At 36.6% G+C, this 13,383-nt stretch overlaps 3 protein-coding genes across 4 annotated transcripts; 2 read left to right on the top strand and 1 right to left on the bottom strand.

Moving 5' to 3' along the window:
- The first annotated feature begins 339 nt into the window (after positions 1-339).
- LOC127813223 (nudix hydrolase 8-like) lies at positions 340-4,574 on the top strand. The gene is made up of 9 exons (XM_052354086.1): positions 340-906; positions 1,419-1,684; positions 2,262-2,327; positions 2,534-2,671; positions 3,153-3,230; positions 3,314-3,364; positions 3,448-3,482; positions 3,647-3,755; positions 3,958-4,574. Exons 1-9 carry the CDS (start codon positions 792-794, stop codon positions 4,162-4,164), a joined length of 1,065 nt encoding a protein of 354 aa, XP_052210046.1. The 5' UTR covers positions 340-791; the 3' UTR covers positions 4,165-4,574.
- A 526-nt stretch (positions 4,575-5,100) lies between these two features.
- LOC127813221 (pentatricopeptide repeat-containing protein At5g47360) lies at positions 5,101-11,654 on the bottom strand. 2 transcript variants are annotated; one of them, XR_008026092.1, is made up of 2 exons: positions 8,614-11,654; positions 5,101-7,651 (listed from the first exon to the last, which is right to left on the bottom strand). XR_008026092.1 is itself a non-coding variant. In XM_052354085.1 (2 exons), the coding sequence occupies exons 1-2, from the start codon at positions 11,447-11,449 to the stop codon at positions 7,644-7,646; spliced, it is 1,401 nt and encodes a 466-aa protein (XP_052210045.1). In that variant the 5' UTR covers positions 11,450-11,654; the 3' UTR covers positions 5,101-7,643. The 2 variants fall into 2 exon arrangements, 1 of the variants encoding a protein (XP_052210045.1); XM_052354085.1 differs by having other exon boundaries at positions 10,057-11,654.
- On the top strand, positions 5,828-7,432 carry LOC127813224 (RING-H2 finger protein ATL22-like). The gene is made up of 2 exons (XM_052354087.1): positions 5,828-6,458; positions 6,958-7,432. The coding sequence occupies exons 1-2, from the start codon at positions 5,828-5,830 to the stop codon at positions 7,164-7,166; spliced, it is 840 nt and encodes a 279-aa protein (XP_052210047.1). The 3' UTR covers positions 7,167-7,432.
- Positions 11,655-13,383: the final 1,729 nt, after the last annotated feature.

Here is a 13,383-nt window from a genome sequence, read left to right as displayed (position 1 = left end):
GAATTTGTTCAAAGAGTAATTTATAACATTTTACATATAAATTTCTGAAGTAACAGTTTGGCCCTGAATCGATAATTCGACCATGTCAATGGGGTGGATCCAATTGTAATAATTAAGAGCAAAAGTGAAAAAACATCTATTTACAAAGGTGCATCATTGTTCGGTGTGCATGGTTATGATATAAAGGTTTAAGGGAAAAATAAAATTAAAAAAAAAAAGAAGGAAACTTGAACCGTTAAAGGTTGTAGTAAAGTCTTTCAAACGAGGGAATTAACGTTAATGTCCACGAGGGAATAACGTTAATGTCCGTGTTTGCTTCATCTCTCTCTCTCTCTCTCTCTCTCTCCATTCCCGCCTGTCAAATATCAAGCAGATTATTTTCGCTAAATCTCTGCCCCATTTGTCACTTCCCACCCACACCCATTTCGCACCACATATTTATGCACTCATTCCTTCATTCATTCATTCTGATTCCAACTCTTTCGATAATTCATCTCCTCAATCTGGTTTTTATCCCTTGTCTCCATCTCCCTTCACTCCTAAGCTAAGCTCTGGATGCATTTGTTGCCTAGTCGAGTTTCTTTCACTTTGTTATCCATCCTTTAGTTTGCTCCGGAAGGGCGAAGAATCCCAAGAATTTCCTTGTTCCCAAACGAATATCTGCAGATTCCTCTGACCAAAGCATCTGCTCTCTCTCTCTCTCTCTCCCCCCCCCCCCCCCCCCCCCCCCTTTTTATACTCGTTGATTTTGAAATTTTTGGTTAAGTTGAGAGGTTTCAGAGTTCATAGAAATGGAGGTGAAAGTGTTTGATTCAAATGCAATCTCCGTACCTAAGTTCTTTGGTTCAGAAAGGCTGTTTCCGAGGTCATCATCTTTCAATCCGAGGCAAGCCTGTTCTTTCACTGGTAGGGTTCCTAGTTCCCTTTTTATGCCTAATTTTGATTAGATTGGATATTGTTGTAAGATTCACAATGATTTTCTTCTTCTATTTCTCTCCGAATGCTCAATCATCACTCAGTTTTTTGTTCTGTTCCATCATTTTGTTCCATTCCCAGAAGTGATTTCAAGCTTTATGTTATGGTTTATAGTTCTTGACTGAAGTTGAAGTCCAATCTTTTTCTGGGTGTGAAATATTTGATGCATCTAATACGAAGTATAAGCCATAAAGAAGTAAATCAATGATGCTTTTGTTTCGTTTCGATTCTCATGGGTTTTTCTATCAGTCGTTCAGTTTCAGTTTGGTCTAAGACACTTAGATATGATGTTATATTATAAGGGTTTTGATATGCCCATAGATAAAAATGACAAGCGATGATGTTAGTCATGTAGCCGACTTGATATAATGCAATAATGGCTTGGTATGTTAAAAATGTTCTACTTCACAGTGACTGATTTTGGTACTGATTTATGTGTTCAGGTATTTCCTCAAAGGCATCTTATCTGAGCACTTCCAATAAAGCCATTGGCTCAGCTGGCAAGGAAAACATTGCAGTAGATAGTTTTCAGTACCAGATGGATGGACCAAATGGTGCCAGCTCAACTCTGTTTTTGAAGGAAATGAGAATACTGGATTCATTTGATGATGAGTATGGAGGAGTTATCGTTGATTCAGAAAGATTGCCATCTAACCCAAGCATCTTTGCCTCTAGACTTCATCTGTCAATCTCCCACTGGAAACAGAAGGTAACAATATCATCCATTGCCATCAGGCATCTAAATTGCACTAACTTTACAGAACAAGAAAAACATTACCAAGCCTTTATCCTACTACGTGGAGTCGGCTATATGAATTGTATTTCGCTAATTATTTTTATCTACGGCCTTATTATCTTCAGGAAGGCCATTAGGCCTCATGTCATACCTATTACAATAGACATGGAAATTATTTTAAGCATAGTACAACTTAACTTCAGATGTTTAATCACTCGTTATAGTCATTAAAATAGATGCACGTGAGAAGGATTTCTCACTCATTTTGCTTGACAAGCTATTGCGGGATTTCAATCATTTCTGTAAGATTTTGTACCAGAAGAAAGATGTAGACTTAGAAGCATAGAGACAATGTGTTGGAGGGTCTTTAATTTTCTCCTGTTTCTATAATCACAAGCACGAAGAAGCAGCCTCTCTACTTTCCCTCTTTTCTCCATGAGCTGCTGGCCTTCAAACCAAATTTTTGTGAAATGGGATAAAACCCTTTTCACTTTGAAGATCTATGGTATAATCAGAGGATTTATCATCATGTGTTGTGTATCATTTGCAGGGGAAGAAAGGAGTTTGGCTTAAGCTGCCACTGGAGAGATCTGATCTTGTTCCTGTAGCAATAAAGGTAAACTTTCATGCCATAGGCTCTTTCTGACTCTAACTGGAAGTATAAAGCACTTAAAATTTTGAATGTCGTCCTGCTAAACCATGAGAAGCTGACAAAGTGACTCAAGAAAATGTCGAGAATTTGTTAATGTTGAATGCCAACTCCTCTGCTCTTTGTTTTGTCACAAAATAATCTTGATTTTAAGACTAATAACTCGATTATAGGATGGGTTTCATTATCACCATGCTGAAAGAGGATATGTCATGTTGACATACTGGATTCCTGAAGGGCCTTGCATGCTTCCTGCCAATGCCTCTCACCAAGTGGGGGTTGGGGCATTTGTGATCAATGACAAGAATGAGGTATATCCTTGCCTTATTGTTTGAGCAAAGAAAATGCGAACCTTAAGTTCCCAGCTTGACTTAGGCATCACTTCTCTCATTTTGGCAGCTATCATAATGGATACATAAATATTCCTTTTGAAGTATATGATTTAATATAAAAGGACGTCCCAGTGCACAAGACTCTTTGCTCTTTCTTTAATAGCATAACATAGATTTTATCATTGAACTGTGCTATGACTCTTCTCATTATGATTGTTTATCTGACCCTAAATACCAACGCGCATGGCAGCTCCTCTGTATGCAAACTTTATGATATGATGCCTTGCAAAACTATTAAGTGCCTAAAGGATCAAATTTTTGTCCAACCTACCCACTAATTTGATGAAACTTGCATTAGATGTGCTAGAGTTAGACGCCTCATCTTCTTCTACCTGCTTAATTATATGCCTGGAAAACTCCTCATCACTGGACTGCAAGAGTTTCCCATAATTGCCCTCAGGTGCTTGTAGTACAAGAGAAACATTATGCTGCAGCGCTCGCTGGCCTCTGGAAAATACCGACTGGTTTCATACTTGAGGTGTGCTTTTTCATTCCTACTTTTAAACTCAAATCATTATATATATGAAGAGGCTAAATATTGAGCTATTTACTTTTCATCAGTCAGAGGAGATATTTACTGGAGCTGTGAGAGAAGTAAAAGAGGAAACTGGTGTAAGGACTCCATTCCTAATCCATTTCCCCCGCAAGTTTTTGAATCCAATTTGTTCATTTTCTTTTTTAATTTTTCATCACAGGTTGATACTGAGTTTGTTGAAGTCATAGCTTTCAGGTAAAAATGTTACATATTTTTGCCCTCTAGTTTTTCTTGGGCATTGATATTAGTAAAGGCCATACAGAAGATAAAACCATAAATAGAAATAACTTGAGAGCTAGAATGCTCTGGTTTTCCATTTACTTTCTTCCCTTACGTCCTCCTTATCGCTGCAATTCCAGGCACGCGCACAATTTTGCTTTCGAAAAGTCAGATTTGTTCTTCATCTGCATGTTGAGACCCCTATCGACTCGGATAATTGTTGATGATCTTGAACTTCAAGCAGCCAAGGTGAACAGCTCAACCCACAAAACAATAGAGTTGCCAGTTGCTATATAATCAACTCTTAACTCATTACACCAAGAATTTTCTTTAGCAGTCACAAACTTGAAAGTAAAGTTAATAGCTGTGTTAGAACTGAACATAGGAAACAACGATCCCATTATCTTGGACTGATTCTCTCTCCAAAACATACCCATTTGTGATCAAACAGTGGATGCCCCTTCTTGAGTTCGTGGAGCAACCGCGGATCCAAGACGACAGCATGTTCAAGAAGATCATTGACATCTGCATGGCGCGGCTGGGGAAACGCTACTGTGGACTATTTCCCCATAAGCTGGTTTCCAAGTTTGACGGTAAGCTATCTTGCTTGTACTACAATGTAGTAGACGATCCGGATTCCAACTGCCAAGGCTGCTAGAACCCCTAAAATCGCTACTCAGCGCGTTTGATGCTAGTTGGTCGATGATGGTTGTCGTGTGGGATGCATGTTTTTGATCATTCCCTAAGCGCCGCGGTTAGTTCTGTTTGTTGCAGAGTGCCTGACGTTAGTATCAGTTGCATACAAATTGCAACAGATCCATGCATAACATGTAACATGACTATCTTTTGTATTGTAATTTGTAAATGTCTTGTAATATAGAATGAAGCCATGTATTTGTAAATGTCTTGTAATTTACTACATTTGTGTGTTTTTGGCTTGGCATATTACTACGTGATACATCTTCAGTTACCAACATGTTTTCGTGTTTAATCTGGTCTGGGCTGAACTACTTTCTCTGCCCCACTTTGTACATATGACACGAGTGAAGAAAAGGGTACTTGCTATTATGAGAGTGTGTTGAAGTGTTTTGTTTGCCCATGCCATCAATGATTGAATCTTGGGGGTGGCCATAATCTGCTATTTGGTTTGTTTTAACATATTTTACCATTATTAATTGGGTTTGTATATGAATTGAGCTAACTACTAATACTGTCATTGAAGTTTTTAATAGGGGTTTTAATCAATTTTTTAGATAATCTTTGTAGGAGGTGTGCAAATCAATGTCTATTCTTACACTAGAATAAAAGAAAGGGAAAAGAATAGTTGCCACTAAATAATTAATAAGAGAACAATAAACAAAAATTATTTATTTATGTACATAGTCATATATACATAAAACCTTAAAAGGAAACATTTGAGATATTTTTTAAAAGTTTTAACGTCAATATTAGCATATATTGAGTTATTTTTTGATATGATTGGTTCTAACTCTTGAGTTTTATAGTGTAAAACAAACCACCCAAGCATAAATAAAACCTATATCAAGCCATCAAATCCCAAACTGATGGAAGTAAGTTTTCGAACCCTTTACCCTTTGTTTTTTTTAACAAAAATGGCCACCACCACAAAAGATGTCGCGGTTAAAAAAGAAAAAGAAAAAAAAAGGGGAAAATTTTACATTAAGGACAAAGGCAGCTTAGGTGAAGTAAACCAGGGTGCAAGGAATTTTGCTTTCTGGGGACCATCCCACCTCTTTCCGATTACCTTTCAGAAAACTACTTCTTACCCAATAGCGTTATATAGAAATACAACCAGAAAAGTGAACCATTCAATTGTGCCCCTTCAAATACGTTATTCATCAAAGACATCATTTGTCAAGGCAGTTTGGCAAGACCTCCACCGCAAAAGCCTTCACAGGCGCCATTTTCCAAGCCAACGACCAAACAAAGTATCATGACCACGTGATTTGCAAGTCAATTCTAAGTCTTCTTCCACAAAAAGAGTAATGACATATAGATATAGATTTTATACATTATTGATAGTGTATTTCATTAATAATAAAAGGTGGTCATGAGAAGAACATAAAGAACTCATAAGCAATTACTGTAAAAAAAAAAAAAAAATTCAATATGAATATCATTTTCAGTGCTGTTAAGCTCTTTTGTCTTTGCCAGCCAAGGTAGATCCCTTCCTTGCGGGTCTTTCAATCGTGCTCTCCCTCTCTCTCTCTCTATATATATATGTGTGTGTGTGTGTATACATATAGACTGACTGACATCCTAGGGCAAAACTAGGTACAATCTCCACCTTTTTCTTGTCAATGGCTGTCTTGCTCTTCTTCATCCTTCTCTCCTCACCATTCCTTGTTCTAGATGCCATGGACACAAACTGTCCAGCAGTAAAATGCAGCCCTGATTCCCCCAACATCCTATTTCCTTTCTCACTGCAAAAAAGGCATCCCCAGAATTGCAGCTACCCTGGTTTCAAACTAGATTGCAGGCAAAATGAAACTGTAATTCGGTTCCCATCTTACGGGAGAGATTTAGTTGTCAAATCCATCTGTTACAAGACCAAAAAACTAAGTCTTCTTGACCCAGAAAACTGTGTCCATGGAGTCTTTCTAAACCTCAATCTCTCTAAATCGCCTTTCCGATATTACTATGTTGTCAAGAGTTACACATACCTCAATTGCTCGGCTCAGCTTTCCCCTCCCTTCATGCAAGTTCCCTGCCTAAGTGGCTCTGGTTACCATGTTTATGTTGTAGAAGAAGCTTTCCTGGATATGCCAATTTCTTGCAGGCCTGTGAAGACAATAGCTATTCCATTTTCATACAGTCCTTACCTTTCTGACAATAGTTTTGGCCTTGGATTTACCTGGGACTTGACTGGATTTGAGGATTTTCAAGTGAAGCCAAGGTTGATGAGATGTTTCAGTTGTGTGCATGGGAAAGGTAATTCTTCCATCCTTCTCCTTTCATTAGGCTGAAGTGTCCTTACAGAATTTTTGTATAGAAAATACCACAAGAATGATGTGATAATGACTGACATTCTTGCAATTACAGATATTTTTAATGAGCCACAATATTTTTATAAAATTCATATTTACATAGCATTACCCTTCTGTGTAGGAAAATGAAATTCTCACAAAATTTTTATACAGAAAATGTCATCAGAATATGTAACAATGATATTTTTGCAATTATGAGACTTTAATGTGTATTTTTTTTTCTAAATGTAGGATCACTAATAAAACCTTCTATACGAATATTATTCCTTTGACAATTATTCTAGCAACCATGTAAAACCACAAATCTGCAAATGTAGAGCAAAGCTGTTCCCAGATATTGATGATTTTGGACTATGTTTTTTTTTTTTTTAGTTTAATCTTCCCTAGAGAATTTTCTTGTACTGAAATAACTAACTTTATGGTTCTAATATTTATATCTGCAGTCTTAAGTATCTTCACCTTCATTTTGATGGTAGCAACTCTGGTTGGTGTGAAGACCTATTGTTCCAACATCAGTTGGGTTGATAACTTATTCAGGTCCTGTAAATCCCTAAAGCATGCAAGTTATACAAGGGACGATACGGAAGGAACAAGAATTCAGATAACAGCTGAATTGATTTCTGGAAATAAGGAAGTGCTTCAAAGCAAATAAAACAGTCTTTAAAGCTGAAACAACAGAAAATTCGGCAGGAGGTCCTCTGTTGTGCATATGAATTTCAAGCAACAAAAACTAGGGAATAGACGAGTAATTTGTATACTGTGGTGGTTGGTTCATGTCAAATGTTATTTCAGGCTTCTATCCTTCCAGAATTTTGGGGCCAACAAAAGCAGGCTCTTAAGTCTTACAATTTTTGTTTCCCCAGTGTAAGAGATAGTTATAGATGAGAATTAAGCTAATCTAAGACACACATTACTCAAGAGGAGTTGAACAATTATGAGAATCACAATTAGCCAAGAATATTGTAAATTACAATATAATCCAGCACTGTAGAGAATAAGACAACTAATAAGTATAAATAAACTCAAAATCCCGACCAATGAGATACCTGATACCTTTTGAATGTATTTTTCAAGTGAAAGGGCCGCTATCTCTACCATGTTATATTCCGTCTAAGATAATTTGCTTTTGTTAGCTGCCTGCAGAGAGCAAATAAGACACAACAGGGTCAAGCAATTCATTTTTAGTTAGTACAAGCAGAGTTTAATGATAGCTCAAGTTTCCATTTGCTAACCCTTCCATCACCAAAAGTTGCATTATGGACAGTGGCTGATGGTCATCACACCTCATGTAAGGAAACACTTCAAACTAATATATCTCATCTTTACTAGCCATCCAAGCTCCAAAAGCACATGTTACTAGTGGTTAGACAGCCAATCATGCCTACTAACTTAGAGAATATTTTCTAAAGTCTAAAACAACAAATTCAACATTCAAATCAACGCATAGAATGAAACAGATTATTCATTAATATATTAATCCACTTCTGTCAACACTAATAACTCAATGATAAACTACTCCTACATTGCGCATTAAAACTTCCATAACATTTTTTGGTGATAGTAAAATTTCATTGAAGTTAGAAGGAAAGTTGTATAATATAGTGATGAGACCAGCTTTGTTGTACGGCATAAGATGTTGGGCAACAAAGAATCTACATGTGCAAAATATGATTGTAACGTAGATGAGGATGTTGCAATGGATATAAGGCCATGCAAGAAAAGATAAAATTAGAAATGAGACTATTTGTATTAAAGTCGGAATAGCTCTTATTAAATATAAAATGCATGAGACATGATCAAAATTATTTGGTCATGTGAGAGGAAAGACCAATAGAGACTTTTATGAAGAGAGTGGATAGAATAGAACAAGTCTTTTATTGATACAATTTCACAAACTCGTCAACCGAGAAAAAGAGAAATTATTTCTTGCCTTTTCACCTCCCTTTATGGCACACTCTTTCCACAATTCACCAAAGAAATAAGCAATGATCACACTAAAGGTGAACCCAGATAAAAACAGAGGTAAGAAGTGTAGCTACAGCAAGGAGCAAATTACATAATTGGGGCACATCATTTCTTGCCACAGATTTGTTGCTGACCTGAAAACATTCCATCCATTAAAGAATAGCAAAGCCAGCACTCAGTAAAGGGATTTTCTGGTCCTCATGGGTTACCACCATAAGTTTGTTTGAGATTATGGTAAGACAAGTGCTTATTTAACAACTCTCTCGAAGGAGTGGAACAGATTTATAGGTCTCTTCTAAAGGAAGAAAATTGAAGAAAGAGAACAGCTCCATAACTAAAAACTGCCATGAAGATAGTTTGAGGAGGAAACTATGGTTATCTATAGACATAGAAGAAGATCTCATCAATGTTTTATTAGAAAGGAAATCACATGATAATATTCCTGAATGTGATGAGTTATCTGATTAAATCTAAGTATTATCTCTCCATATGGACTGCTTCAACCATCCACCTATTCTTGATAGTGCTATTTCAAATGGCAAATCAACGGGAATGTATAGACGTCCTGGCCACATCCTGAATGTCATTATTGTAGTGGTTAATAGCCTCACTAATATAGGCTCATCTCATTCATCAAAATCTCTTCTTTGTTTATGAGGCCTTTGAGAATTTTGCTAAAGAAACATTATAAATCCCAACTTGATACATCCACCAAACCACAATACACACACACACACACAGAACCCAAGAAAAGAGAGGCAGGAGTATAGTTTGTTTCTTTCGCTGTATTATCTTTTATTTTCTTCTTCTTAGAAGCACTGCATGGGAAAATTGCAGCCCATACGAGAAAAATCTGAGTACTATAAGAGAACATCTCATTACAAGGAAAATTGCTGTCCACACACCCCCTCCCCCCTACTTTTTCCTCATTTTCAGTACTACAAGATGTTGAGCAAAACCAACTTTGAATAAAACTCTCAATAAAATAGAATAAACACATAAGTTTAACTACCAAACCAACGCAAGCTAAACTGAGAGTATGTACAAAATGGACTCACTTTTGACTTATCATCCATGTCACATGTAGGCTGTAAAAAAGTTTTGAATTCAGTTAAGCAAAAGTGCCAAACACTATACCAGCCTTCATGGGAAGGGATCTTCAGATGTACTGTTAAAAGCATGCTGATCCAGTAGAAGCAGAATTAATAAGAAAATCTTATCTAGTCTATTACTCAACAATTTCCATGCAGTAGCTTAAGTAACTCATAATACATTGCAGTCACTGAACTGCATTAAAGGCAACTTGGCTGAGCCCAATCTAAGTTCAACATTGTAACAAAGACAGATCAGCTCATGTAATTTGACAGCAATCTAAAGCTTCCTCTCTACAGTAAAATATCTCCAATAGTCCATCTGCCGCTCAAGGTTGATTTTTCTTCACTAAACTATCAGGGATCCAACCTTGGCATCATGAAGATGTTCAAAATTATCCAAGCACCTCTGAAACAGATAGAAAATTATCTCTGCCCAAAACTACTTTTGTATGCTAGTAAGATGTGAAACAAGCTCCTCCTCACCTGCATTCTTCAGATGTTGAACTGCATTGTCCACATACGGAGCTAGCAATGGGATTCTTCTCTCTACCATTAACTTGGCAATTTTTGATGCTTCTACTAAATAACTTTCTTTGCAAAGGCCAGAAAGAAGAATTGAATACATATCCAAATCAATAGAAGAAGAGAAACACAACTTCTCAATTTCATTGTATAAGCAAAAAGCATCCAGCACCCGCCCCTCCAGGCAAAGCCCCTTGATCATGGTGCTAGAAGCCAAGCCATCAGGCCTTACTGCATTAGCTAGCATCTTCCTGAAAACCTTCTCCGCTTCATCAAGTTTGTTCATTCTTAGCAAAGACACCACCAGAGAACTATTGCACTCGCCATCAGAAACATTACCTCCTGCAATAACTTTGTCAATAAGCTTATGAGCCTCCTCGATATGTCCTTCTGTGCAAAGACCCTTGATCAAAGTATTGACAGTCACTCTGTTAGCGACACACCCATTAGCCTCCATTAGATCCAAAATGTGCAATGCTTCCATTGTCCTTCTCTTCTCACAAAAACTCTGGATCACCGATGTATATGTTACAACATTAGGACTACAAACCCCACCACCGTCCTCCATCTCCCTCAACATCTCCATTGCCATTTCCAAACTCCCAAACCTACAAACGCCATCAAGAAGTGCCGAAAAAACAACTGTATTAGGCAAACACCCATGTCCCCTCATAACTTTGAACAAAGCGCAAGCATCCTCCAGCCTACCCACGTTACCGAACCCCTTCACCATTGCAACATAAGTAATCATATCAGGATAAAGATTAATCGAATCCATCTCTCTCATCAACTCAGCAGCGGCATCCATATTGCCTTTACCACAAAACAGCCTAATAACAACATTGTAAGCCGTAGTATCCGGCAGACAATTAAACTCCTTCATCTTCCTCAACACCCACAAACTCTCATCAACAAGGTTAGCCTCTCTACACAAATTCAAGACTACTTTAAACATCTTAACACTTACGAAAGACACCTCAGTCCTGTAAGCCTCAATAACATCAGTAACTACTCGAGGGTTTCGACTAATATCAAACAATTGACAAGCTTTGAAATACATGTACGAACTGTGCCTGTAATTGGGTTGAAGACCAGCCCAAATAAAGAACCTGAGACCCAGAAGAGGTTGATTAAGCGCACAATTATGCAAGACCTGAGCGACACAGCTAGTGTCCAGTTTAGCCTGAATTGAATTTAGGGTTTTTTCTAAGTTTGAACCGTGATTCTGCAAATGGTTCCAGTAGATGTGGGCAGAAGAAGAAGGCGAGAGCGTTGGCGGGGCTTCGATCGGGAATTTGGGCATTTTGGGGCGAATGGACGATGAGAGAAAACGAGAGATTGATGGTATAGGCATGGATGATTCGGATGCCTTTTTACTTTATTTTTTGCTGAGTGGGGAAATAAATCAGTGATCAAAACCCTAGCCTAACACTAGATTGGCGGGAGGAAGGGAGGGAGGGCGTTGGTGTACCCGGTGCTTCTTGTTCTCTAAAGGAGACAACGAGTCTGATGAGTGGATTTGCAATTGAAGAAGACATCTCCGGCAAATTACCATCCAATTGTTTCAGTGAATTAATTATAATGATAGATAGCCATGGCCTTGCTTGGCTTATATTATAAAAATAAAAAACAAATCTTATAAGAACAATATTTAATTCTAAATAATCATATAATTATCAAATATATATAAAAAGAATTATTTAATTTTCAAAAAAAAGTTATTTAATTGCAAATACACGAGTAACATTTAACATAGGAAATATTAATTCAAAATATAGATGTATTAATTAAATACTACTTGTAAAATTAATTTTTTACACGTTTAATAGCTCAAAAACACATAATATAATATAATATAATTATTATATGTAATTAATAAAAATTAATTTGATGTCAAATATACATGATTAAATTTCAACTAACATGAAAAATATAATAAATACAATTTAATTGGACATATTATGATAATTACTGAATATAATTGAAAAATTAAATTTGATTGACAACAAATATATTAAAAATACTTATTGAAAAGGAACACACACAAAACACAAGCAATTCAAGACCATTTATTTAAGCATCCAAAGGCAAAAGTTAGAATTATGTAAATTAAGCAATTCATTACCAAACATTCCATCCACATGTAATCTAAGTACTATAAACAAAAGACAAGTCATTTAAAACAATAATCTTCAAAACTAATATTTGAAACGGAAAAATTAAGCAAGGATAGACGAACCCTACTCGCCTCTTCTCTTCATTGCCCAGAATTGTAGGACACAGAAACAAAAGAGAAGGGTCACCAAAGATCCTAATAGAAGCATCCATCTTCTTGTTCAAAGTCAAGCTGTCAACCTTTCCCAACTGTTCATAAATTTGTGCACGTTGTTCATTGAGTGCTACCTCAGTTGCTAAACTACCCACAGATATAAGACCCCATCTTGTTAGTGGCCTTGACAAGGCCAGCTTCAAGTGATATTGCCACCTTCTTTAGTTGTCTTAGAAATGCATCATCACTCATTCTGCTATTTCTTGTCTTGGCTGATGATGATGCGCCATTTGTGTGAATAGTTGGCAACTATGTTGATGACATAGACGCATCGAAGTCAGTGTTTAGGTCCATTGACTTGTCAAACTCATTTGAGACACTACCAACATTTCCACCTGCCATTTCTTCCACCACATCAGCTGCTATTTGTGCATCTTTGCCCAATGCCATTTTCGTCTCTTAAATCTTGACAATTGGCTTTAGAGTATTGAATAGGTAAACAAGGAGACCAATGACAACAACTAACACTGATTTAAAGTGCCTACTCGTGCTCTCACTTGATTGACCAATAAATTATATTATTTGTAACTATACCTTAAATTATACGGCCCGACTTAAAGCATAAACTAGTAAAACTTATGCCTAGAACTCCCTAAAAGGGGCCCTAATAATTTTTTTTTGTCAAGTTTAATAATAAAAATATTTAAATATTTTAATATTAAAAATATTTTTTACCCAAAAGGGGTCCAATAAATTTCTAATAATAAATATTATAGTATTAAAAAGGGCCTCAATAAAATTTTAATATTTTTTTTTTATTTTTTAAAGGGACTCTAAATTTTAAATGGTGTAGAGCCCCCAACTCCCAAGAGCCGCCTCTATATACATATGTACGTAAATGATTAAAATATCTTTTGGACTTCACCACCTCGCCTAACCACATTAAGTGAGGAGTATTTTAATCATGCATCTTATTGTGTTCGGTAAAGGGTATTTTTGTCATTTTGACTACGTTGTGT

Source organism: Diospyros lotus, chromosome 11, assembly GCF_014633365.1.
Source record: "Diospyros lotus cultivar Yz01 chromosome 11, ASM1463336v1, whole genome shotgun sequence".
In the NCBI taxonomy this organism is placed as follows: Eukaryota; Viridiplantae; Streptophyta; class Magnoliopsida; order Ericales; family Ebenaceae; genus Diospyros; species Diospyros lotus.
The sequence above is the reverse complement of the archived record's forward strand: the minus strand, read 5'-3'. Positions and strand labels throughout refer to the sequence as shown.

Bases quoted from the DNA above. Each gene is read 5' to 3' on its own strand.
- LOC127813223 (XM_052354086.1), top strand. From the start codon at position 792: ATGGAGGTGAAAGTGTTTGATTCAAATGCAATCTCCGTACCTAAGTTC. The intron at 1,685-2,261 runs GTAACAATATCA...TATCATTTGCAG, and splicing joins TCTCCCACTGGAAACAGAAG to GGGAAGAAAGGAGTTTGGCT. The intron at 2,328-2,533 runs GTAAACTTTCAT...ACTCGATTATAG, and splicing joins TTGTTCCTGTAGCAATAAAG to GATGGGTTTCATTATCACCA.
- LOC127813224 (XM_052354087.1), top strand. From the start codon at position 5,828: ATGGCTGTCTTGCTCTTCTTCATCCTTCTCTCCTCACCATTCCTTGTT. The intron at 6,459-6,957 runs GTAATTCTTCCA...TTATATCTGCAG, and splicing joins CAGTTGTGTGCATGGGAAAG to TCTTAAGTATCTTCACCTTC.
- LOC127813221 (XM_052354085.1), bottom strand. From the start codon at position 11,449: ATGCCTATACCATCAATCTCTCGTTTTCTCTCATCGTCCATTCGCCCC.